Source organism: Oryctolagus cuniculus, chromosome 12 (genome assembly GCF_964237555.1).
Source record: "Oryctolagus cuniculus chromosome 12, mOryCun1.1, whole genome shotgun sequence".
NCBI lineage: Eukaryota > Metazoa > Chordata > Mammalia > Lagomorpha > Leporidae > Oryctolagus > Oryctolagus cuniculus.
In genome coordinates this window covers 100,099,330-100,123,000 of record NC_091443.1, presented here as the reverse complement: position 1 = coordinate 100,123,000, position 23,671 = coordinate 100,099,330, and the positions used below count along the sequence as shown (strand labels likewise).

The window sequence follows — 23,671 nt, the reverse complement described above, 5'->3', positions numbered from 1 at the left end:
GCAGGGAACTGGTGATTGGGAAAGTGAGAGTGGCGGAAGGGGGCAGGAGGTCAGCGATTTCCAAGGAAAACCCAGCCCTGCTCTGGTATCTCATTTCAAGAAAAATGGGCGAAGAGAGAGGCTTTGTTTGTGGCAAAACCAATCCCCACGATCCTTTGCACGCAAATAGACAAAAATGGACCCGTGGATCCGTGGCTGTGCTGCGCGCTGCCCTGTGGAATGCAGGGAACACCTGCAGTGGCCATGGGCACCGAGTGCGCCCCCGGCCCTGGATTTCCGTAATCTCCTAGCAGCCCTGTTATTGCTCCAATTCCCGTTGGTCCACTCGGTTCAGGCTCCCCGAGGTGGATTCCAGGGTGAGCCTGCCGGGAGCCTGGGTGCCGGCGCTCCGAACGCAAGGACGCAGACCCCACGCTGGGCTGCTGCGCCTCGGGTCCAGGGCCTTGCTCAGGTTTGCCACTGGGTTTAGATGGATGGGTGGGCAGCCGACGCCTGGTTGATACAGGGCATCCCGGAGCGGCTGGCCTCTCGCAGGCCGGGGCCGGCCTCACACTCTCTCGGAGGAGAGCAGGCCGCGGTGCGCTAGGAGGCACCGGCCCGGCCCGGCGGCGGCGGCGGCGGCGGGGCCGGGTTCCCGCGAGGCCCTCAGTGGGGTCGGGCGCGCCAGGCTCCGCCCCTGCCCCGCCGAGGCCCAATGGGGCGGCGGGCGCCGGCAGCCCCGCCCCGGCGGTGTGCGGCGGACCGCGGCGGCAGCGGGAGGCTTGGTGCGCGCTTGGAGCTCGCCGGTTCCCACCGTGCGCTCGCCTGCTCGGGATGGCCGGCTACCTGCGGGTCGTGCGCTCGCTCTGCAGAGCCCAGGGCTCCGGGCCGACCTGGGCACCGGCGGCCCTGGCGACCCCCACCTTGCAAGAGCAGCCACGGCGCCACTGTGAGTGCCGCGCGGGGGGTCCGGGCGGGCGCGCGCCTGGAGTCGCGACGTGGCGACTGGGCCGGAGGCGGGGGCTGGGGAGCGCGGCACGCGAGCCCGGGGGCGGCTGGGGTGAGCGGAAGCCTGGGGGGCAGCCTCGCTGAACGCGCCCCACGCCGGGCGCTTCCGGGCCGCCCCGGGAGCAGGGGGTGGCGAATTGAAGGACAGGGGCAACTGGTGGCCCGGGTGTTTGCTGGCCCAGCAGAGGCGCGGGCTCGGGGCTGCCCTGCGCCCGCGGGGATTCCGGGAGTGGGGTCTCTGGAGTGTCCCGGGCTCGCCCGGCGGGAGGCGCGCAGCCGAGGGGGCCGGAGCGCCCCGCTGGCTCCCGGGGCAAGAGGAGGGTCGCGGCGCGGCCTCGCATAGACAAAGGCGGGCGCGGGAGGCGTCGACTTCCCCTTCCTTTTCTGGCGCGCTCTGAGCCCTCCTCGCCGCCACCAGGCCCACGTCAGCTATTTTTGGAGCCCTTGCTCGACAGCTGGAGGAGAGAGCTTTGCGTTTTCCCCTTTGTTTGGCCGCCACCCCCTTTTCGCCTCGCTGGCTGCACTGGCGGCTCTATCCAGAGCTGTTGCCGCCGGCTCTAGCCCGCCCCCGCCCCCGCCCCCCGCCCCCCGCCCCGGCCCCTGCCCCGGCCCCGCCGCGGAGACCTGGCAGCCCGCGCGCCAATGCTATTTTCTCCAGTGGTTCCCACAGTCTCTGGGGGAATTTTAGGTCCCTGTTGGGCGGGAAGACGTGGTCGGGGCATCCCCAGTGGGACGTAGGCCGAGCTCCCCTTCCCAGGGCGAGTTGCCCTTCTGCGTGTGGGCATCCAGCTGCTCCTGGCCCGGGCTGCCCAATGCCAGGCACAAAAGGCGGGGGACACTGTGGGACTCTTGGCACCCGTCTGATGCCTGTTGCTGGGGAAACTCCCATTCAGACCCTGGCAGGAGTCCTTGGGGTGCGCCCTGGGGGGTGGGCAAGGGAGAGGGGGTAGGGCCCAGGCCTGGCCTGGCTCCGGTAGGGGTAATCTTTAACAACCAAGCGTGGGAGCAGCTGACCAGAGCAGTGGGTGGAGAGGAGGGGAGGGGCTTGGCCCCCAGCCCGGCGCCCCCCTCCCTCCACACCCCTGCCTGCCAAGGAGAAAGGGTGATTTCTGCTTTTGTACTCCTGGGATCTGCCTCAAAGGAAACCGGGCCTTCAAGATCCCAGCATGTTCAGCAAAGTATGAGAGAGGCTAGTTACTGCCTCCAGCTCTCCCTGTTCACAAGAGAAAAAGGAAAGCGAACAGAAAACAAGAAAGCAGAGCCCCTTTGGGGCCTGAGCTTGGATGCCCTGGAAGACAGCAGTCCCTGCGTGAGCTGGTTTATTAATGGAGAGAATGCCCGGTGTTGGAGCTGGACACGGGGCCATACAGTCGACAGCCCTGCCAGCACGTCACCCAGCAACACTGCTGGAAACAGAGTTCTTGGCATTCCCCCCATGACAAGGACAAAATACTTTTTGGCTAAAATAGCCTTGCATCTCTGCTGCCTGGTGATTCCCGCCTGCGCCTCCAACTGCAGCCCCGCAGGCCTGTAGCGACTGCTGCTGGCGGATCTGCCGAGTTGCATCCTGGAGGAGGGAGGGCGCGGGAATGGCTCCTCTAGCCTGCCTGTCTTCCACGGCCAGCCCAGCTCTGCATTTCTTTGCCAGCCTGGCCCCTTAAGTTTTCAGATCTTGGTAGCTTGCTTGTGTGCTGCGCTCTCCAAGTTCAAAGTTTTGCAGACTCACCAGGAGAAAGTTTTTATCTGTTCCCTGCTGAGTCTTGTTCAAGCCTGTCAGATAAGACACCCCCCACCCCACCCTTGCTTTCCCCAGAGCTGTTCTGGGTGCCTCTGTTTGGGTTCAGTTGGTATTGAAGGCAGATCTCTCTGGAAAGCCTGGGGCTGCTCCCCAATCTCTCTGAGGTTGAGGCCTCTTAGGCCAAGTCGGTTCAGGGCAGCAGGTGCTGCTAGCAGCTCTCTGGTGTGCCCTGAGGATTATTCTCTATAAAGCCACCTTACAAGTGCTAGCAGAGGGCCAGGGCTTTGAGGCAGCTGTTTTAGGATGCTCGCGTCCTACGTTGGAGAGCCTGGGTTCCAGTCCCAGCGCCACACTCTGATTCCAGCTTTCTGCCAGCGCACACCCTGAGAGGCAGTGGCGATGGCTCAAGGTGTTGGGTCCCTGCCCACCGTGTGGGAGACCCAGATTGAGTTCCAGGCTCCTGGCTTTAGCCTGGCCCAGCCCTGGCTGTTGTGGGTATTTGAGGGGTGAACCAGCAGATGTGAGCTCTCCGGGGCAGGTGCGTGTGGCCTGGCTGGGACGCGCCCTGTGCCTCTGGTGCAGTATGCCAGTAAGAACACACCGCCAGAGAGTGGGCCAGGAGGGCAGCCCTGACCGCAGACCCATTTGTCCTTCATACGACCTTTATCCATGCCTAAGACAAACCCTGTGCTCCTACAGTGTGCCAAACACCTTGCAGGGTGTGAGGACTGAGCTGGGGCCAGGCCAGCAAAGATTCCTGACCTTAGGGCTCTGACATCCCAGTGCAGGAGGGGCAGGTGATAAGCAGGAGGTGGTACTGGGCTCTGTGGGCTGGGAGCGGGAGAAGGAACCAGCAGGGAAGGGGTGTGAGTGAGTGCTGGGACAGGGCTGTCAGCCAGCCAGGGCCCCAGGGAATGAACTGCTGAGGGGCAGAGGCAAGGGAAGAGGGACCTACAGGTTTTCAAGGTGTGCACCGTGGAGAGTGACGGGAGAGGGGGTGAGCGGGTGCGGTTCCGAGGCCGTGTTTGGGCACCTGGAGCGCCTGGCCTCACCCTGAGTGGAAGGGGCAGTGCTGGGTTGTGAGATGACTGCTGGGATCCTGTCACTTGTTCCCAAGGGCACCCTGACCTCAGGGACCTGGGGAAGAGGGTGGCTCTAGCCTGGGTGGTGGCGCTCCGGGTCCTGAACCCTGGTTGGGTTCGAAGTGTTTTGCAGCAAGAGCCAGTAGGGTTTTTTGATGGCTTGGATGTGGGTGTGGGAGAAAGGGGGGACCAAGGGTGCTGCCAAGGAGCATCCTGGAGTCGCTAACAGCACTGCTGCCCCGAGAACTGGGGGCTTCCTCACCGGGCCGTGCTGGCCGGGCAGGCCCTCTCGGAGAGCAGCGGGGCTGGCACGCGGCTTCTGCTTAGACCACTGCCTCCCTCTGGGAGCCGCGTGCAGATCCTGAAAGCAGGGGTGGGCTCAGAACCCTTCCTCAGAGTGGGGGCGGGGAGGCGCTGCCCGGTGGCCCTCCTGGGCTGCACTGATTCTGTCCCACCCTCTGGCCAGGAGGGCTGTGCTGGTCATCTCCGTAGACGCGTGGTGGCCGCTGCTCCCGCATCTCAGGTCCCTTGTCCCCACTTGTCTCCCTGGAGAGGGGCAGGTGGTGGCTGCCCCATACAGGAACAACGGGCAAGGCTCTCATACTCTGGGTCAGTCCAGGGGGCACACGGTGGGTGGGCGTGAAGGAGGAGGTGCCCCCAACCCCCCGGGGAGGGGGTGGTGGTTATACGGGCAGCTTCTTCTTTAAGAAGCAGTACAGCCGGAGTCTTATGTTCCTGCTTTCTTTCTTGTTTGGCTCGTTGATTTTTTTTTTTTTTTGGTAACCTAAAAAGGTAACCTACAATTGACCCAGTAGTGCTAAGCACTGGTGGGCAGCCATGGCTCCCTCCCTCTCATCTTGCAGAGGGGAGCCCCTGAGGCTGTTAACCGCAGCTTCCTCCTCCCTGGGAACACCCCTCCCCCCCATCGCCTTCACCTACTCTGGGCGCCCCGTGAGTAGAATCCTCTGGTGTTTGTCGGTTCATCCTCTGATGGGCACACAGGTAGCTTCCAACCTTTGGGCTGTCACGAAGCCCGCCGCCTGTGGACAGCGGGATAGATCCCCGAAGTGGCTCTGCCGGCCCACTGGGCGTTTTCTGTATTTACTTGTTCCCACCAGCAGAGTCCCAGTTTCTCCACATCCTTGCTGGCACTTGCTGGCTTCTGATTCTTTTTCTTTTTCTTTTTTTTTTTTTATAAACAGTGCCATTCGAAATGCGTGTGAGGACAAGGCGAGGAGTTATCTCATTTTTGCTTTTGATTTGCGTTTCCCTAATGAGGAGCAGTGTTGTGCATCTTTTCATGGCTTTCTTAGCCCTTTGGAGAGGCGTCGATTCAAGTGTTTCGCTCGTTTATTGGGTGTATTGAGGTTTTTTTTTTTTTTTTTTTAATCTAATTTTTAAACTTTGGTCATCAGTGAAGATTTTTTTTTTAAGTGACTACCTGGGCCCCACCAAATGAGCCTGCAGTTGGCTGGGCTCCCGTGGCTGTGAGCTTTTCTGCTTTGGGTGCTTTGCTGGGATTGGGGGGTGGGCGCAGCACCCTGGCTTGGACCCCTGGGCTTTCCCTTCCACACTCACTCCCCCATGGTGCTTAACACCTGGCTGTTGAGTAAATAAGTAGGCCCTGTGATCTTGACCTTGAAACTCCCCAGAGAAGAGGTGTGGTGTCCCCAGTCTACAGGTGGCTGTGCCTGGCTCAAGGGACCGATGGGGTGCCCAGGTGGAGGCTGGAACCTGTGGAACCAGCCCCGGCCGGTCTCTCCTTAGGCTTCCTGATGAGGCTGATTCTGGCCTTGATTCGATTCCTAGATGCACCTGAAAAGCAGAAAGCCAGCTCCGCAGCTCAAGGTCAAGGCCAGAAAAATTTGCAATTTGGGGAAGGGTGGAGGTCCAGCAGTGTCCACCTTTTGTTCCCCAGGGGATGGGACATTTCCAGTCCGGGTCTGCTCTGACCCAGGGCTTCCCGGGGCTGCACTGGAGCCGGGGACCTGTGTGCTTCGGGTCCTGCCTCCGACATCGCCATCGCCCTGGGTCTCATTTTCCTTCCTGAGTGATCTCCACACTCCTGATGGATTAAAAAAAGAAATCTGTTTGCCTTTGTGTGGGAAGTAGTTTTGCTACACGTGATTTAATGTTTGTCTTAGCGGTCAGAGATGTCCCTGTGAGTCATGGCTTGGGGTGTCGTAGGAAGATGACATGTTTGAGATATGTTAGGCTTTGGTTGCTTTTTGTTTTTAGTGTGCCTAGGAGATCATGCCGAGTTTCTGTCTCTCGCTGTCAGGTGCTCAGTTGTCACTTCCTGTGACTGTTTTCTCTCTCTTTGTTTCCAAGATTTATTTGTTTATTTGAAAGGCAGAGTTACAGAGAAGAAGGGAAAGAGAGAGATGAGACAGAGAGGTCTCCCTCTGCTGGTTCATTCCCCAACCAGCCACAACGGCTGGGGCTGGGCCAGGCTGAATCAGGAGCCAGGAGCTTCTTCCTGGTCTCCCATGAGGGTGCAGGGGCCCAAGCTCGCGGGCCATCTTCCGATGCTTCCTCATCAGCAGGGAGCTGGATTGGAAGTGGAGCAGCCGGGGTGGGGGTCTTGAATAGGTGCAGGTGTTACCTGCTCCACCACAGCACCGACCCCCGACTCGGTTTTCAAGTGGGCATCTTGCCTGTCTCTGATGTGCTGCGTATTGGGGTGGGAAGACGCGTAGCCACACCTGTGAGGACCCGGCATAGCCTGAGCGCTCAGGGGCTCTGAGAGCCAGAGGAGTGCCCTGGCCTTCCTGCCCCGGCTGCGCTGCCGGCTGGTGAGGGTCGTGATGGCCCAGGCTCTGTTTTATTTCCTACCTTCCGTGCTGCTGTGTCTCAGGTTTGGGTACTCGGGCTCCACCTGCTGCAGGCCAGGGTCCAGCAACCTTGTCCCACGCAACCTGCACACTGATTAACTAGACCTTGAGCTTTCTTTGGAGTTCACGTCCCAGAACCTTGGTTTTCCCCATGCACTGAGACTTTTCCCTAAAGAACTCCCTCCGTTTCCCATCACTGTCTCCCTGGACCCTGGTTAGCCACTGGTCCAGTCCTCTGATGCTTCTTCGGGGTGGGAGGGCTGACCTTCCCGAGCCGGTGTGGCCTGGGGACTCCGACCCCCCCACCCACAGGGGCCGTCTCCTGGCCTTCATGGCTGAGGTCCGGGTCAACCTGGCTCTGCTGATTTCAAGGGGGGGGGGGTAAAACCGAGCCTCAGTTTTCCTACCTTTAAAATGGGGATGATGATCCCTCCCTTGGGGGTAGTTCTGGGAATTCAGTGGAATCGCAGGTGATGGGTGCTCAGGCACATAGCGGGCCCTCGCTCTGGTTGGGGCGCTCGGGTTGCAAGCAACAAAGTTTGTGACTGAAGGACCTTGGAAGGATTTTGTTGGAAAGGCAAAAGGTCACTCAGAGTCCCGGGGGACACGAGAGAGTTGAGTCTGGGACAGCTGGCTGGCAGGAGCCCATGGGCAAGGCGGCCCCAGCTGCTGTCACTCATCTCTGTGCTGCTCTCTGCCTTCAGATTCCAGGCGAGAGGATCAGACGGGTGAGGCTGGCCTCAGCCCCCTGGCCAGGGGTGGGATGTGCCTCCTCCTGGCTGGGCCTACCTGGCCATACCCACAGGGCCCCGGGCAGGCAGGACACCGCTTCTGTGGAAGGCAGAGGGGACGCCGAGCAGCCGGAGCCCTGGCTGTCCTCCACTCCCTCCCTGGTGAGCGGTGGGGCTGGCCGGGAGGCTGATGGCGCTGGCTGTGCCTGGTTCCAGATGCCGACAAGAGGATCAAGGTGTCAAAGCCGGTGGTGGAGATGGACGGGGATGAGATGACGCGGATCATCTGGCAGTTCATCAAGGAGAAGGTAGAGCCCCCTCCCGTGGCAGCTGGCGCTCAGCTCCACAGGGTCCCAGGGTCACCTGTCACCCTGGCGCGCCTGTCTCTCCTCTTCCGTCCAACCTTGGTTCACGCCTGCACTGGTAGGGGTGAAGTCCTCGGGCCAGTGCCTGCTCGCTTTCCTGGACGTGGGCAGTTGCAAAGCTCAGCCTGAGTCACAACATCTCGCTCCCTCTGCATCTGCTGTGTTTCCTCGAGAACACACGAAAGGGACCGGGGCTGGTGTGCAGGGAGGTCCCCCGGGGTGGCTGCGTGGCCTTTCCCGAGTAGCCGTGGCGTGGGTGTGCCCGAGGGAGTGTGCTGTCCACGTGAAGCCACCGCCCTGCGTTGTGTGTGCCTCCAGCAGGGAAAGGTTGGGATTGGCCACTTCCACCTGTGAAGGTCTCAGCACAGTTGGAGGACAAAGCGGGAGCCCATTGTGTAGAGAAATCCGGGTGGTCTTGGAGTTGCTGGGCCGCGGCCTGCTCTGCCTACCCCTCCCCAGAGCCCCGGCCTCCTGTGGGCCTTGGCCAGGTCGCACTGACGAAGGACTGACCCTAACCCTGCGGGGCGCCCCCTCCGCCGGCTTCCCTGCCCCTGCCCTGGCTGCCGAGCCCTGCCATGGTCTAGAGACTTCTGCTCAGTCACCGCCTTCTGGGCCGGCTGGCGCCTCACTCTGGCTCCGTCCCCAGCTCATCCTGCCCCACGTGGACGTCCAGCTCAAGTATTTTGACCTCGGGCTCCCGAACCGTGACAAGACGGATGACCAGGTCACCATCGACTCCGCCTTGGCCACCCAGAAGTACAGCGTGGCTGTCAAGTGTGCCACCATCACCCCCGACGAGGCCCGCGTGGAAGGTGCGAGGTGTGGGGGCAGCACTGGGGAGGCGTACGGGCACTGCCGGCTCCCCACGTCGGGGTGGGAGGCGGTTTGGTTGTCCTCTGGCTCATCTTGGGACCGAGAGGTAGGGAGTGCTTGGAGCTGGGGCTTTCCTGGGGCTGGCAGCACGTGGGGCTGGGGTGGTGGGGACAGGCAGGGGACCCCAGTCTCCCCGGGAGGGCCTGGAGGTCAGTGGGACTCTGAGGTTTCTGGAGGAGAGACTGGCAGAGGCGTGGTAAGGGGTTGGCCTTCGGGTTCGTGTCTGGAAGCAGCCGAGCTCCACGTGCCCTGGCTCTGGGCCACTGCTCCGTGGCTGTGGCAGGTGTTACACGGAGGGACGGCGAGGACAGTGCTGGCCGATACTTGAGGCTGTTTTGCAGGCAGTTTCCGGAGAGAGCTGGGAGTCAGGAGCCCCCAGGAATCTGGGGACTTGCGGGGGCCCTCCCATCAGACTCACACTTGGGTGTCCCCGCCCCGTGCTCCCCCAGTCCCCTCAATGAGGTGTCCCCCCCCCAGCCTGACTGCCTGTCCTTGCCTCTCAAGGGTGCCAGGAAATGGCCTCAGTGATAGTTCAAGAAAGGGTGGTGTAGGGTGGGCACTGTGGCCCGGTGGGCATATCCCAGGGACTGGCGTTGTGGTGTAGCAGCTGACATCCCATATGGGTGTGGGTTCGAGTCCCGGCTGCTCCACTTCCAATCCAGCTCCCTACTAATGTGCCTGGGAAAGCAGTGAGAAGATGGCCCAAGTGCTTGGGCCCCCGTAGCCCAGCCCCATGGGAGACCCGGAAGAAGCTCCTGGCTCCTGGCTTTGGCTTGGCCTAGTCCTGGCCATTTGGGAGAGTGAACCAGTGGATGGAAGATCTCTCTCTCTCTGTAACTCTGCCTTTCAAATAAACAAATAAATATTTAAAAAAAAAATACACATATCCCATATCAAAGTGCCATGTGAGTCCTGGCTGTTCCGCTTCTGGTCCAGCTCCCTGCTGATGCATCCTGGGAGGCAGCAGATGAGGGCCCAAGTGCCCAGGCCCCTTCTACCCAAGGGGAACCCCGCTGGAGTTCCCACCCCCTGGCTTTGGCCTTTCCCAAGCAGCTGGGGAGTAAACCTGTGGATGGAAGATCTCTCGTTCTGTTTCTGTCTCTCTTGCTCTACATTTCAAGTAAATGGGGAAAAAGAAATAAAGGGTGGTTTTGGAGCTTCCGGGTTCTTTCTCCCTGTCCCTGCAGCTGGGCTGGCTGGAAGGATGCAAGCTCTCTAGGGCCCTGGTTCGACCTGGCCATGCAGGATTGTGGTCGTGTGGCGCTGGGCTCTTTTGGGGGTGTTTGAGTCCTCTTGAACTCTGGAAACTTATGGATCTCCACCATAAGGGCAGTGGTCATGTGATCACCCCTGAGCCAATCACTGAGAGCAGGGTGGGATGAGGGCTCTGATTGGCTAAACCGGGATACACACAGCCAATCACAGTGACTTGGGCAGTGGCAGTGCCGGTGCCCGCGCTGGGGCTCTGGCGGGAGGCAGTGTGCAGTCGGGGTTCAGAGACAAGCCTTACTTCCACATAGTACACAGGAATGAAAATGGCCTTGGGCGCGCACCACGGGCCAGGTACGGAAATCATTTAGCCCTCACGATGAGCCAGGAGGCTGGGCGTGTTATCCACCCTTTGACTTCACAGCTCAGCCCGAGCCTCTTGTATAAGCCTCACCGACTGGGCAGCGGGTTGAGCCACTGAACTTGCTGGCAGCCCGCGTCAGAGCAGTGGTTCAAGTCCCAGCTGCTCTGCTTCTGACCCAGCTCCCTGCATGTGCACCTGAAAGGCGTGGGTGAGGGACCAAGTGCTTGGGGTCTCTGCTGCTTGCTTGAGACAGCCCCAGATGGAGTCTGCACTCCTGCTTTGTAGCTGTTTGGGGAGTGGCCCAGCGGATGGAAGCTCTCTCTGTCTCTGTCTCACCAGTAAATAGATAAATCTTAAAAAAAAAAAAAAAAAATAGTGATCGGCGGAGTCCAGAGCCCACGCATTTGCACTCTGGGTGCTGCTGTCCCTCCGATGACTTTCAGGGCCCCTGCCTGGCCGCGTGTTCGCCTGAGCATTCTGGTTGGCAGCTGGGGGCTGGAGAGAGCCCACTTCCTCTCCGTCCTCACAGAGTTCAAGCTGAAGAAGATGTGGAAGAGTCCCAATGGGACCATCCGGAACATCCTCGGGGGCACCGTCTTCCGCGAGCCCATCATCTGCAAAAACATCCCCCGCCTCGTCCCCGGCTGGACCAAGCCCATCACCATTGGCAGGCACGCCCACGGCGACCAGGTAGGGCTGGCCTGGAGACGGAGCCCGCCACCTGGGTGCCCCCCTGCCCGCTGCCACCAGAGCCCCGGGCCTGAGCCACCTCTTGTCCCTGCAGTACAAAGCCACAGACTTCGTGGTGGACCGGGCGGGCACCTTCAAGTTGGTCTTCAGCCCGAAGGATGGCAGCAGCGCCAAGGAGTGGGAGGTGTACAACTTCCCTGGAGGCGGCGTGGGCATGGGCATGTACAACACCGACGAGGTGCGTCCCGTTCGGGGTTCTGGGCTCCCACTCCAGCCTCCAGTCTCGGGCCGGGAAGCGGCAGGGATGGCCGCTGGCGGCTCCAGGCTCCGCCCTGCCAGCCTTGCGGGTCACATGATCACCTCTGAGCCAATTACTGAGAGCAGGGTGGGGGTGGGGGCCTCTGATTGGCTAAACCGGGATACACACAGCCAATCCTAGAAGAAGGAAGAATTAGCCCCACCCAGCCGCTTGGTCTAGGAATTGGGGATGGGGCAGTGGCTTTGCAAAGCGACGTTGGGTGGGAGGTGCAGTGTCGCTAGGGCTAGTAGTGTGGTGGAGGCCGGGATGCTGTTGCTGGAGGTCTGGGCCTGCTGGCCCGGGAGCCACGGCCGAGCTGGCAGTCCCCAGGCCGGGGACCCAGCCAGGCCTTCTCTCCCCTGCAGTCCATCTCGGGTTTCGCGCACAGCTGCTTCCAGTACGCCATCCAGAAGAAGTGGCCGCTGTACATGAGCACCAAGAACACCATCCTGAAGGCCTACGACGGGCGCTTCAAGGACATCTTCCAGGAGATCTTTGACAAGTAACAGCCTCCCGGGGACCCCGCTGCCTTCTGTGTTGCCTTAATATGGAGGCGGGGGTGGGGGAGTGTGGTCCCAGGACCTCTGGCTCAGCCCTGGTGCTCAGGGAGAGGCACCCAGGCCTGCCAGCCTCCCGCCTTGCCCCCGCAACGCACCCTTGCTCTCCCAGGCACTATAAAACTGACTTCGACAAGAACAAGATCTGGTACGAACACCGGCTCATTGACGACATGGTGGCTCAGGTCCTCAAGTCTTCCGGCGGATTCGTGTGGGCCTGCAAGAACTACGATGGCGATGTGCAGTCGGACATCCTGGCGCAGGGTGCGCTGGCCGGGCCCTGCTCCCTGACGGGGGGTGGGGCGGCACGGGCTGGGTGGGTGGGCTCTGCAGTCCCCTTAGGTAGAACGGAGAGACTGTAGTGGCGTGGGACTCGCTGCAGCCCCCCTGTGGACAGCAGGGCCAGGTGCTCCCTTGGCATCCACGGGAGAGAGGATCACAAACGAGGCTTGTACTGGTGCATCGCCAAGGCTGCCCTTACAGGGAGTCACGTCCCAAAGACCTGGGGTCCTTCCTGTCTGTGGTGGGCGGGGCCAGGGGACCCAGGCGGGACGGGATCAGGCAGGACCGCCTTCCTCTTCCCATCACGGGGAGGACTTTTTGTACAGCAAACATTAGCAAACTCCCCATATTCAGCTGCGCACCCCCATCAGAGTGCCTGGGCTCCACCCCAGCTTTGCCCCTGGCCCCCAGCCATTATGGGCATTTGGGGACTGAACCAATAGATGGGAATGCTCTCTTCCTCTCAAATAGAGAATAAGAGTGTAAAAAAAAAAAGGCAAGAGCAGGGAAGATGGTGAGAGGGGCCCCCGTGCAAGGCCCAGACAGGGAGGAGCAGCTGGGAGTGGGGAGGTGGGCGAGGCTTAGCCTGTGCAGAGGAGGCAGGGGGCTCAGCGCGTTGTGACGCGTCGGGCTTTGCTGGGCAAAGTTCGCCAGAGCAGTGCCCCTGGGCCGTGCAGGGACCAGTGAGGCTGGAGTTGGCCTTGAGTGCATGGGCAGTGGTGAGGGTAAAGGCCCCCCGCTCCGGAGGGGCACTGCCCCAGCGGAAGTGAAGCAGCCGCTTCCCTTTGGAGCCGTCACCACTCTTGCCTTGGCAGAGGTGGGGGGTGCATCTGAAGCCCCCCCCCCGAGTCCTTGACGCCAGAACAGGTCACCCAGGTGGACCTCGGCCTTTGGGAACATTTGGAAGTAGATCTGAAAGCTTGAAAGGGGCTGAAAAAGCCCAGCAGAGAGAGCGGTGATTGGGAAAGCGCTCACAGCGGGGTTCTCTGCTTGGATGAGCGTTCTGGCCCTGAGCCAGGCGGGGTGGGCAGCCTTGGGGGACGCAGCCTGGAGGCAGGATGCTGATGGGTGTTGACATGCTCACGAGTGGCCCCTGGAGACCCACAAGGGGTGAGGGGCTGGGCTGTCCGCACAGTTACAGCCAGGGAGGGCGGGTGGAGACAGCTGCAGACTGCCCAGGGGGCAGGGCTGAGGCGCTGACACTGAGTGGAGGGTCTTTCTGCCCTCCAGGCTTTGGCTCTCTGGGCCTGATGACCTCTGTGCTGGTCTGCCCGGACGGGAAGACCATCGAGGCCGAGGCTGCCCACGGCACGGTCACCCGTCACTACCGGGAGCACCAGAAGGTGAGTTAGGGCCAGGTGTATGTGTGCTGCCCGTCTCCGCCAGGGGCCCACACCTGCTGATGGCCCCAAGGGCCGGGGCGAGGGGAGGAGGGCTGAGCCTCGCTTCCTCATCGCCTGCGACCCCTGCGCACAGGGCCGGCCTACCAGTACCAACCCTATCGCCAGCATCTTTGCCTGGACTCGGGGCCTGGAGCACCGGGGGAAGCTGGATGGTAACCAGGACCTCATCAGGTGTGTGCAGAGGGCGGGGCCTCAGCTGCTCCCCCCCACCCCCCGCTAATTCGCCTCCGGGTGGGCTCTGGATCTTGGCCAGGGGTGGGGGCCCAGCCAGGGCCTCATTCTGCCTGTGCCCTGCAGGTTTGCCCAGACCCTGGAGAAGGTGTGCGTGGAGACGGTAGAGAGCGGTGCCATGACGAAGGACCTGGCCGGCTGCATCCACGGCCTTAGCAAGTAGGAGATGGGGTTGGGGGTGGATGGGGGCCAGTGGGTGGCAATGGAGGGGCCCCCTGCAGCTCCCCTGTGGGCTGGCTGGGGCGGGTCCGCAGCCATGAGGGGCGGCTCCGGCCCAGCCCCTGTCCCGGCCCCTCCCGCCCCACCTGCCCCGGTCTCCCCGCGCCGGCCTGGGGCGCCTGTGCCCAGCTCCCTGTGCCTCAGGGAGCCGCGCAGGCCTGACGAGGGCGCTGTTCTCTCGGCAGCGTGAAGCTGAACGAGCACTTCCTGAACACCACGGATTTTCTGGACACCATCAAGAGCAACCTGGACAGAGCCCTGGGCAAGCAGTAGGGGCGCCCCCGGGGGGACGCTCTTCTAACGGGCGTGCGTGTGCGTCTCCCTCACGGCGACGTGCGCGGGAGCAGCGTGTCTTACCTCAGCCAGCCGTCTTTGGCACACTGTAATTTATATCACCCTGGGGACACTTGGTGCCACATTTAGCTACTAAAGCGCTCTTCGTAAAGCCGTCTGCGTGTGTGTCCCTGCTGGTGGCGGTGGCCCTCCTCCCGGCACCGGGGGCGGGGCGGCGATCTGACCTGTGCCATTCCCTGGCACCACCGTGGCGTTCCTCTGCCTGTTGTCGGGGTCAGGGTCTGCTGTTTTTCTGGGTCACTTGTGTTTTGGTTTTACCCTAAACAGCTCCAGGCCTTTCTTTGCTTTCTCTCTACCAAGCACGGGGTTTAGAAGGGGTGTGTGTGTGTGTGTGAGTGGGGCTCCCTCGTGGTCTTGCTCGGTGGTTCCCACACTTGGGCCCGTTTCGGCCACATGAAGGCAAAACTGAAAAGTCAGGTTGTAGAGCGTTGCTCTAACACTACTTCTGCGTCCAACGCCATCCTCTACGCAGCGACTGAATTTCTACTCCGAATCTAAATGACCTGGGGGAGCGTTGCGTAACCCTTAGAAAATGGTTCGTTTTCTCATTTACTTTATTTGAAAAGCAGAGGCAGACAGCGCCCAGCTGCTGGGTCAGTCCCCAAATGTGCAACAGCCAGGGCTGGGCCAGGCCAAAGCCAGGGGCCCAGGACTCAGTCCAGGTCTCCCACGTGCGCCGCAGAGCCATCGCCACCGCCTCCCTGGTGCACGTCAGCAGAGTGCTGGATCACAAGCAGAAGCTGCGGCTCCAGCCCGGGCCCCGTGATACGGCACACGGGCGTCCCGAGTGGCGTCTTAAGCTGTGGGCCGAACACCTGCCGCATCCGTCTCTGATAAACGAGGTCGGCCCTCTGGGTCTGCAAGCTTTGCCTCCGTGGACTCCACCAGCTGCAGACTGCGACTGACTGCAGCCCAGCCAGGGCAGGCATGTGAAGACGGCACGTGGGACAGCTGCATCCCACATCAAAGGGCTCCGCTTCCTGCTGCTGCGCGGTCTGGAAGGTGGCAGGTGCCGGCTCACACACTTGGGCCCCTGCCACCCACGTGGGAGACCCACATGGAGTTGTTGGCTCTTGGCTTTGACCTGGCCTCGTCCAGGCTGCTGTGGGCATTTGAGGAATGAACCAGAAGATGGAAAGTTTGTCTCTACCTTTCAAATAAAAGAACCGCCCGCCCCCAACTGTGTATGCACTTAACATGGACAGACTTTTTCCTGTCTCTCTTCCCTAAATAATATAACTGCTTGTTAGCACTCACACTGTGCGAGGTGTTACTGAGGTTTGTAGGTGATTCGATGCACACGAGATGTGTGTAGGTGACGCAGGGACACTACGGGAACGCTGGAGGGAAGAGAGCTCAAAGGTGAGTTTGTTCTGGTGCAAATACATTTTAAATCCACGCAGAAAGTTCATGGAAAAAAACTGCATGTGGATTTCAAATATTTTATATTTTTTATACCAAAACAAACTTACCTTTCGGTTCCATTTATTCATGAACTTTTTTTAAAAAGAAAGATGTATTTATTTGAAAGGCAGAGTCACAGAGGAAGGGAGAGACCGAGAGGTCCTCCGTCTGCTGGTTCGCTCCCCAGATGCACTGCAGTGGCTGGGGCCGGGGCGGGGCCAGGCTGAAACCAGAGCCAGGAGCCGCCTCCAGGTCTCCCACATGGGTGCAGGGGCCCAAACACTTGGGCCGTCCTCTGCTGCTTTCCCAGGTACATTAGCAATGAGCTAGATCAGAAGTAGAACAGGGGCCGGCACTGTGGCATAGCAGGTAAAGCCAACACCTGCAGTGCTGGCATCCCATATAGGCACTGGTTCAAGTCCCAGCTGCTCCACTTCGATCCAGCTCTCTGATGTGGCCTGAGAAAGCAGCAGAAGATGGCTCAAGTCCTTGGGCCCCTGCACTCACATGGGAGACCCAGAAGGAGCTCCTGGCTCCTGGCTTCGGATCAGCCCAGCTCTGACCATTGAGGCCATTTAGGGAGTGAACCAGTGAATGGAAGACCTCTCTCTCTGCCTCTCTGTAACTCTACCTTTCAAATAAATTAATAAATCTTTAACCAAAAAAAAAAAAAAAAAAAAAAAGTAGAACAGCCAGGACTTGAACTGGTACCCTCATGGGATGCTGGTGCTGCAGGCGGTAGCTTAAGCCAGCACGCCCTGCTGCCGGCCCCTATCCATGACCTTCCTGAAGTGCCCTCCTCTGAAAATGACAGCACCACTGAGCATCCGCGGACTTTGGGATCCAGGGTACGACTGTACCAGCGTCTTCAGTACGAGGGGCTTCAAACAGTCCGTGGAAAAATGTGTGTCAGGACAACAGCGTTGTCCAATTTCCAAATGTTTCTGCAGCAAAATGAGCTTCCCTTTTAATTCTGCTTTTCCCATGACCTAGTTGAAGCGCCCTCATTTCCATGGGGCTCTTAATTGGTTGGCTCCTGAACCCCAGTGGCTGGGAACCACTGCCATCCACGCTCTGTGGCTTGGAGGTGGGCTGGCCCTGCCCCGCCCCCGCCCTCCCTGCCCCCACCACGGGCAAGGGCCCTGGCTCCTGGTGGAGAGCAGCCCAGCTCCTGCGAGGAAGCCCGAGGCTGCAGGCCTCTGCTTTTCCTTTTTAAAGATTTATTCTATTTACTTGAAAGGCAGAGTTAGAGAGCGAGCACGCACTTCCATTTGCTGGCTCACTCCCCAAGGGCTAGGCGGGCCAGAGCTAGGAGCCCAGAACCACAACCAGCTGGGCCAGGTGGGCGGCAGGGGTCAAGTACCTGGGTCAGGCCAAAACAGTCCCTGAGGCCCAGGCTGGTGTCCACCGTGGGGCCCCTCTGCACGTGGTGGGAATCGTGGGGTGGTGGCCCACACCCCTCCCCCCGGGCTTGGAGCTGGAGGTCCTAGCCAAGAGGACGGCCCCCTCCCCACCAGTGCCAGTGCAAGGGCCCTGCTGGGGGCCCCTCCCAGGGGAGTGGGGCGTGGCTGGTGAGGGGGGCAGGTTCCCAAGAGCTGTGGAAAGAACTCTGCAGTCGCCTTGCTAAAGAATATCCATTTATTTATAATTATTGCTAAGTAAACTCTCTGAAACAGGAACATAGAAACACAGTAGGGCTCTGCACACGTGAGTGTCTAAACGGTTGGTTTGTACACACGGCAAAATAAGTTAGAGTGGGTTCGCCAGGAGCTGCCCGGTCACCCGAGTCGTCCGGAGGGGGCTGGGAAGGGGTGGGGGGAGTGTTGCCGAGGCCGCCGCGGTGCGCGGGGGTCGTGCGCATCCTCCTCCTAGTTTTTCCCGGGGAGGGGGCGTTCAAGTATCCCATCTTGCAGAGGGCGGTGCCGCTGGGGGCGGGGCGGGGGCGGGGGAGGAGACCCCGGCCTGGGGCGAGTCCAAGACCAAGGCCACTGCGCTGGCAGCAGGAGGAGGAGGAAGAGGAGGAGGAGGTACAGGGTTCTTTTTTGGTACCAGGGGGAAAGATGTGGGAAGAGGTAGTTTGCAGGGGATGGTGCCTTCTGCCCAGCAGGAGAAGTGTCTTCTGCAGCGACAGGCTCACTGCCACCTGACGGTCCGCATGGCAGGCACCTGGGAGGCCACCCTTGGGCCACCTTGTCCACCCCTCCGTCCTGATCGCGGTCGCCCTGAGGCCCGGCCGTGGGGGTCGCTGCCTTACAGACGGGTTCCCCCCACGCCGGCTGCTTTCCCCTCCTGGTTTCTGGCTGAAGCTGCCGGCTCCACCTGTGCCTGCCGGGGCCGGCCCTGCCCGTCTCTCCCCACCAAGGCCTCAGGAGGTGAGAGGTGGAGGCCGTGGGCCCGGGCGTTCCTGAATGTGCTAGCTCAGTGCCCCGAGCCACAGGCCCGGGGCTGGGGCCAGGAACCGTGGGCCGAGCTGGGCGAGGGGCTGGGCGGGAGGGCAGGCCCCGCTGAGCGCGAGCCCTGTCCAGCCAGGCTGCCGCAGGGTCGGGGGGCGCACAGCACGCGCGGCACACGAGAAAGCTCACGTCTGGAAAAGGAACGGCGTCTCCATCCGACAAGGTAACAGGCGACACGGAGTTGGAAAGAAAAAATAATAAATTACCTTCAAAACACCCCCGTGTGCGCGCCAAGATTTGTTTGCCCGTGCAGTCTTCGTCTTCGGTTTCACTCTGGTGCTCGGTGGGGAGCCCGCGCCTCCCGTCCTGCAGCGCGTCCTTGCTCAGCCCCTCCCACCCCGCCCTGGTGCTGGGGCCGCCATCTCCAGGTGTCCTGCCTGGGTCATGCTGGGGGCAGGACGGGTGGGGGACCCTGGGGAGCCCATGTTGGGGGCTGGGGGCCGGGGGCCTTCCGGGGGCGGGCCCTGGTTGTGCTCCCGCTTCCGTGCACTCCTGGCTGCAGCACCAGGGAGCCCCAGGAGGTAGAAGGCAGGGGGCCCTGCCTGGCTGGCGGCGACTCTCGGGCCTGGTGGGCTGGGGGTGGACTGTGCAGAGCAGCAGGCGCTCAGCGGTCCCTGGAGGCAGCGGCTGGTCAGAGAGGACCGAGGCCTGCAGGGTCAGGAGCCCTGAAGAGCAATGCCGGGCCTGGGGAGGCCACTGGGCCCGGGCCTTGTGCTTCCTCGGCCTTCCTGCACTCCTCCCACGGCAGCAGGCCGACGAGACCCAGGCCTGGGCCTCCTGCGCTACGCTTCCCTGGCCACAACGCCAGGGGCCGGCGCCTGGCTCTGACCAGGCCAGTAGTACTGAATCCATTTGGTCTACAGGTCCCTAGTGGTGCAAACGCCTGGGGCGGGGGGTGGGGTGGGGCCGGTGGGGCAGTAGTTTGCTTCTCAGCTGCGGGGTGGGGTGGGGGGGCGGCCGCAGCCCCGCCCCTCCTCGCTATAGCACGTTGTAGTAGGCCATCTCTTTCATGGCCTGCTCCGTGAGCACGCTGGCCTCGGCGCCGCCGTCCACGCCCGCGTAGGGGTAAGCATTGTCCTCGAAGTCCTCCAGCTCCTGCTGGCCGTCCAGCTCCGAGGGCTCGGGGCCTGTCAGCTCCATCATGGGGTCTGCAAGAGAGGGGCGTGTCTGTCACCAGGCCGGCCTTGCCCGCTCGCTGCCGGGAGCGTCCCCCCGTTAGGATAACCAAAGATGTCTGCGGGGGCCGGTGCTCTGGCACAGCGGGTTAGGCCACGCCTGCGTCCCATGTGGGCTCCGGTTCAGGTCCCCGCTGCCGCACCTCTGAGCCCAGCCTGATGCGCCTGGGAAAGCAGCGGTGATGGCTCGAGTAGTTGGGCCCCTGCACCCCTGTGCGAGGCCCACATGGAGTTCCTGGCTCCAGGCTTTGGCCTGGCCCAGCCATGGTGGTTGTAGGTATTTGGGGAGTGAACCAGCGGATGGAAGATTCCCTCTGTCTCTGTCTCCCTATCTATTGCTCTGCCTTCCAAATAAGTAAATCCTAGAAATAAAGTGAAATCTTTGTCATTAAAAAACACATCTGCAGACATGTCCAGATGTCCGCTGACAGCAGACCCCGCCCCTCCCCCCGCCCCACTGACACCGCTTGGGTAGGGGTAATCCCATTCCTTGCCAACAGGGGTTCAGAAACATGACCCTCCCACGAGATGTGAATAAGGAAGCATAGTGCCTGGCTGGGCACCGGCAGCCATCTTGTGGCCACAAGGAGAATCCCAGCCGATGCTGTGGCAGGGGCACAGGGAGCCTGACCCTGGTGTCATCAACAAGGAGCTGAATCAGCCAGCTCTGAAGGCCACCTGGACTTCAAGTCAGCTCTTTAACCCGCTCCCTTCTTATCGAAGCCAGGCTGAGTGGGCGTGTTACACCCCACACACTGCTCCCAATCCTGGAGCCACAGCCTTGCATGGTACGGCTGGCTGTAGGAACAGGCTAAAAACAGCACCCTGGGAAATCGGCACCTCCACGCCCCAGACGTCCCCATGTTACCAAACTGCTGCCCTGTCCAGCGGGCCCCCGGGAACAGTCTGGGCTTCTAGTTACGGGGATGTGCGCCCACCTCCCCGGATCCCGGCCCCTTAGGTTTCTGGGTAGAACCACCCAGGATGTATGGGAGCCATGGCAGGTGCATAGCAGCCCCCGGCCTCTGGGGCCAGGCTCGGCCGCCATCTGTCACCCGCCGGAGTCGGGAGGAAGTTCGGACGCCCCTGGATCCCAACCCCACAGGGAAGGCGCCCGCCCCCGCACCGTGCCTGGGTCGGGGTCTGCAGGCCCCTCTGATGGCCCCAGTTACTTCCCAGAGGCCTGGTCAGCCAGCCACAGGGCAGGGCTCTGGAGTGGCAGCCCTGAAAGCAGTGCGCACGGAACCACCCGGCCACTTCCCGGGTCAATGACATTTGAGCTGCTGCTGTCCCTGGAAAAAACAGGCTCAGGTGACTCCCGCAGCTGCCCTGAGAACACGGCCCCGGCGGGGCTGGACGGAAGGTTCTCAGGGAGGTCCTGAGCCCCAGCTGGCTGGGGAGGGCCAATCCCCTGACTGCCCCCACCCCCGACCTGCTGAACCCCAGGCTCTGGGGGAGGGTCCTGTGGTTTAACAAGCCCCTCCCCACCCAGGTGATCCCCGGCCCTGCCCTGGGGATCTGTGAATGGCAGATTCCGGCCTGCAGGGCAGGGCTGTGGGCTGAGAGCCTGTGTCCGGCAAGGTGCAGGTGCTGCCCAGGCTGCTGGCCTCATTTGGCTGGCACAAGGCCCCAGGGCTCTCCTGGCCGCAGCTGGCACTTGCGGAAGCAGCTGTGACAGACAACTGAGAGTCAACAGCCCAAGCGAGACACCAGGCCGGGCACTGGGCGGCGGCTCGCAGGGCCCCCTCTGCAGACTCGTGCCCGCCGCGGCTGTCCCGCAACGCCCGGCCGGCTTCCAGGGAATCATCACACGCAGCCATCTCACCGGGAGAGCGCAGAGGCCCAGGCCCGGTTAGTTTGCCCTGGGAGGACTAGAAGAAGCTCGGAGCTGTGTCGGGAGGCTTCCTGAAGTCCCCGGCTCCCTCTCCCCTGCTCAAAGACCCTCTCTGTGTGGGACTGGAAAGCCTGGCAATCCTGCTGGGGCCCAGAAGTGCTGTCACTCAGGAGCAGCTAGTGCTGAGAGTAGGGGATGATTTCTAGCCAGTGGCCTTTGAAAGTCTAACTCAATCCAGATTGGTGTGGGATCCTCTCTGGAAATTTCTCCCGGATCCTAACGGTGGGACCATGTGGCCCTCTCCTGAGTGTGTGGGTTGCAGTCTCTTGGGCAGCCCCTGTGAAGAGTGACCGATTGGGTTTCACTCTTTGCGTTGGCTGCCAGGAAGCTCATCGCTCTCCTCTGCATATCCACAGGCTCTCCCCCAGTGTACCTAGAGTTGTGACCCGCCCTGGCTCTTCCTTATCTTTCCAGCTGCCATTTCTCCTCTTGTTTCTTAATTCCCCATGCACTTATGCTAACGGCTGTCTCGTGGTGATGAGATCAACTGTCCGTCACCTCCTAAGCGTTGTGATCCTGTGTGCAGTGCCAGTGTCTCTGCCCTCCAGTGGCTGCGTCTGTGTGGAATGGGGATGGTCTCCCAGCCAACCTCGCTGTGCGGATCTCGGGAGATAATAAAGGCCTGGCACACGGCACTCAGCGAAGGTCACTCATTGCCTTTATTAGCGTTTACGTGAGCGCATTTAAGTCCTTTGAAGGAGACATAAGTGCCCATCACCACGGCCACGATGACTCTCCAGGGTTCCCCCTCTGCAGACCTGAGCCCTCTCCAGGGGCGTCACGGCCTTGGCCAGTGCCCCCGCCGCCCTCACGGAAGCTCCTGTGTGCGCCACGCCGGCATCGCTCCCGCTCTGTCTGCTGCGCACAGCCCACCCACCTTGGCTGTCCAGGCCGATGTCCATGACGCCGTGCTTGACCTTCATGTGCCGGCTCAGGTTGCCCTTGAGGTTGAACTTGCTGGAGCAGTAGGGGCACTTGAAGGGCTTGCTGCCCGCGTGCAGGTGCATGTGGCCCAGCAGGTTGTACATGCGGTTGAAGGACTTCCCGCACACCTAGGACACACCCATGCGCCCCGTCAGCCGGGGGAGCCCGCTGCACAGCGCCAGCCTGCTCCCACCTCCACGGCTGGGCCAGAACTCCCGCCCCGTGCCCCCGGAGGCCGAGAAGCAAGCCAGAGCTTCCGGTCACTTCCAGGGGCTCTGCCGCGCCCTCCCCCCCCCGACTGAGCTGGCACCCTCAAGGCACCCAGTACCGAGCCTGGGCCTTTCTCGTGGCCACACCTTGACCTGCGTGCGGCTCACAAGAAACACGACTGCCCAGCTCCTAGGCTCCGGGCCGCACCTGCCCGTCTCAACCCTGAGCCCCAGCAAGGCCTCGGGCAGCCAGGCCGCGACCCCCCCGCCCCGCCCCGCGCCCCAGGCGGTACCTTGCACTTGAATGGCTTCACGGGCGAGTGTACAATCATGTGGGTCTTGAGGGTCTGCTTCTGCACGAAGGTCTTGAAGCAGATGTGGCACTGGTAGGGCCGGACGCTGGTGTGGATCAGCATGTGTCGCTTCATGTTCGCCTGCAGGGTGAACTCCCGGCCACACACCTCGCACTTGAACTCCTTCACGCCCTGGGGTGGGGGAAGGGCAGCGGTCAGGGCCACACAACGTCCGGGCACAGCGTCCGGGCGGAACCCAGTGGGGCAGGTGTCAGAGCTGTGGCATCACACAGGCCCCGCCTCTGGGGGTATCCAACCAGGTACCGCCTCTTACTCCAGGAAGTCCTCCAGTGATGGCAGAAATCATGTCTTCCTGTTGCTATCCGGTGTGCACTGAGGCCAATGTGTGTGCATTCATTCAATCAGTCATTCATTCCTTCACTCAGCAACACTTCCCAGGCACCCGCTACAGGCCAGTACCACGCTGGGTCTGTGATCAGGATCCGAGGTCGGGGGCCCGTCCTTCTCCTCGGTGCTAACTCTTGGGGTCTCCGTGAATATGATCATGGCTGTGGCCCCCCGAGGAAAATGGCTGACGCTCACCAGCCCTGTGAGAGGGTGTTTTCCAAGAGCCGCCTGCACTTGTTGGACCACACGCGGTTTCTCAGTGGGGCCCAGGAGGGACCCTGGGACACGGATTCCCCCCAGGCCTCCCTGGCAGCTCTTGTCTCAGCCCCGGGAGACAGGTCGGGGGCGCCCTGGTCGTCTCCGGTCTGGAGCTGACTTCTGGAGTGGTTCAGGGTGCTGGGTGCACAGGGGGTCCCAGGTGTTGCCCGTGGAGGCAACTCAGGCTACCAGGTTTGTAAATCACTTAGGAGGGACCCGGATGGACAGCCGCGTGCTGGGCTGGTGCAAAGTTTCCTCTTGGAATTCCCCACTTCCCTGTGTGTGTCACGGCTGACGCGTGGGGCGGAGCCTGCAGAGGTGCAGCCCAGGGACGCGCCGCAGGGGCGTGTGGCCAGCAGGGGGCCCTGCTTATAAACCCATTCATGCCACATTCTAGAACCCTTTGCACTCTCTACAGCAAATACTCTTCCTTCCA

The 23,671-nt window shown here is 61.6% G+C and overlaps 2 protein-coding genes across 6 annotated transcripts in view; one reads left to right on the top strand and one right to left on the bottom strand.

The window, feature by feature from the left end:
• Positions 1-701: 701 nt before the first annotated feature.
• Positions 702-14,308, top strand: IDH2 (isocitrate dehydrogenase (NADP(+)) 2). Of its 2 annotated transcripts, XM_002721491.5 has the most exons (11): positions 702-928; positions 7,589-7,680; positions 8,384-8,549; positions 10,713-10,873; positions 10,968-11,111; positions 11,537-11,673; positions 11,841-11,992; positions 13,241-13,353; positions 13,487-13,584; positions 13,711-13,803; positions 14,049-14,308. In XM_002721491.5, the coding sequence occupies exons 1-11, from the start codon at positions 814-816 to the stop codon at positions 14,134-14,136; spliced, it is 1,359 nt and encodes a 452-aa protein (XP_002721537.1). In that variant the 5' UTR covers positions 702-813; the 3' UTR covers positions 14,137-14,308. The 2 variants fall into 2 exon arrangements, with proteins under 2 accessions (XP_002721537.1, XP_069910648.1); XM_070054547.1 differs by lacking the exon at positions 7,589-7,680 and having other exon boundaries at positions 724-969; positions 8,336-8,549.
• The window catches only part of ZNF710 (zinc finger protein 710), a 63,509-nt gene continuing 53,882 nt past the window's right edge, over positions 14,045-23,671 (bottom strand). For all 4 annotated transcript variants that reach the window (XM_051834307.2, XM_051834308.2, XM_051834309.2 and 1 more), the window contains 3 exons: positions 22,570-22,761; positions 22,021-22,195; positions 14,045-19,222 (listed from right to left, as the gene is read on the bottom strand). In XM_051834307.2, coding sequence (XP_051690267.1) covers positions 19,053-19,222; positions 22,021-22,195; positions 22,570-22,761 — 537 coding nt within the window. In that variant the 3' untranslated portion in view covers positions 14,045-19,052. The remainder of the gene's footprint in view (positions 19,223-22,020; positions 22,196-22,569; positions 22,762-23,671) is intronic.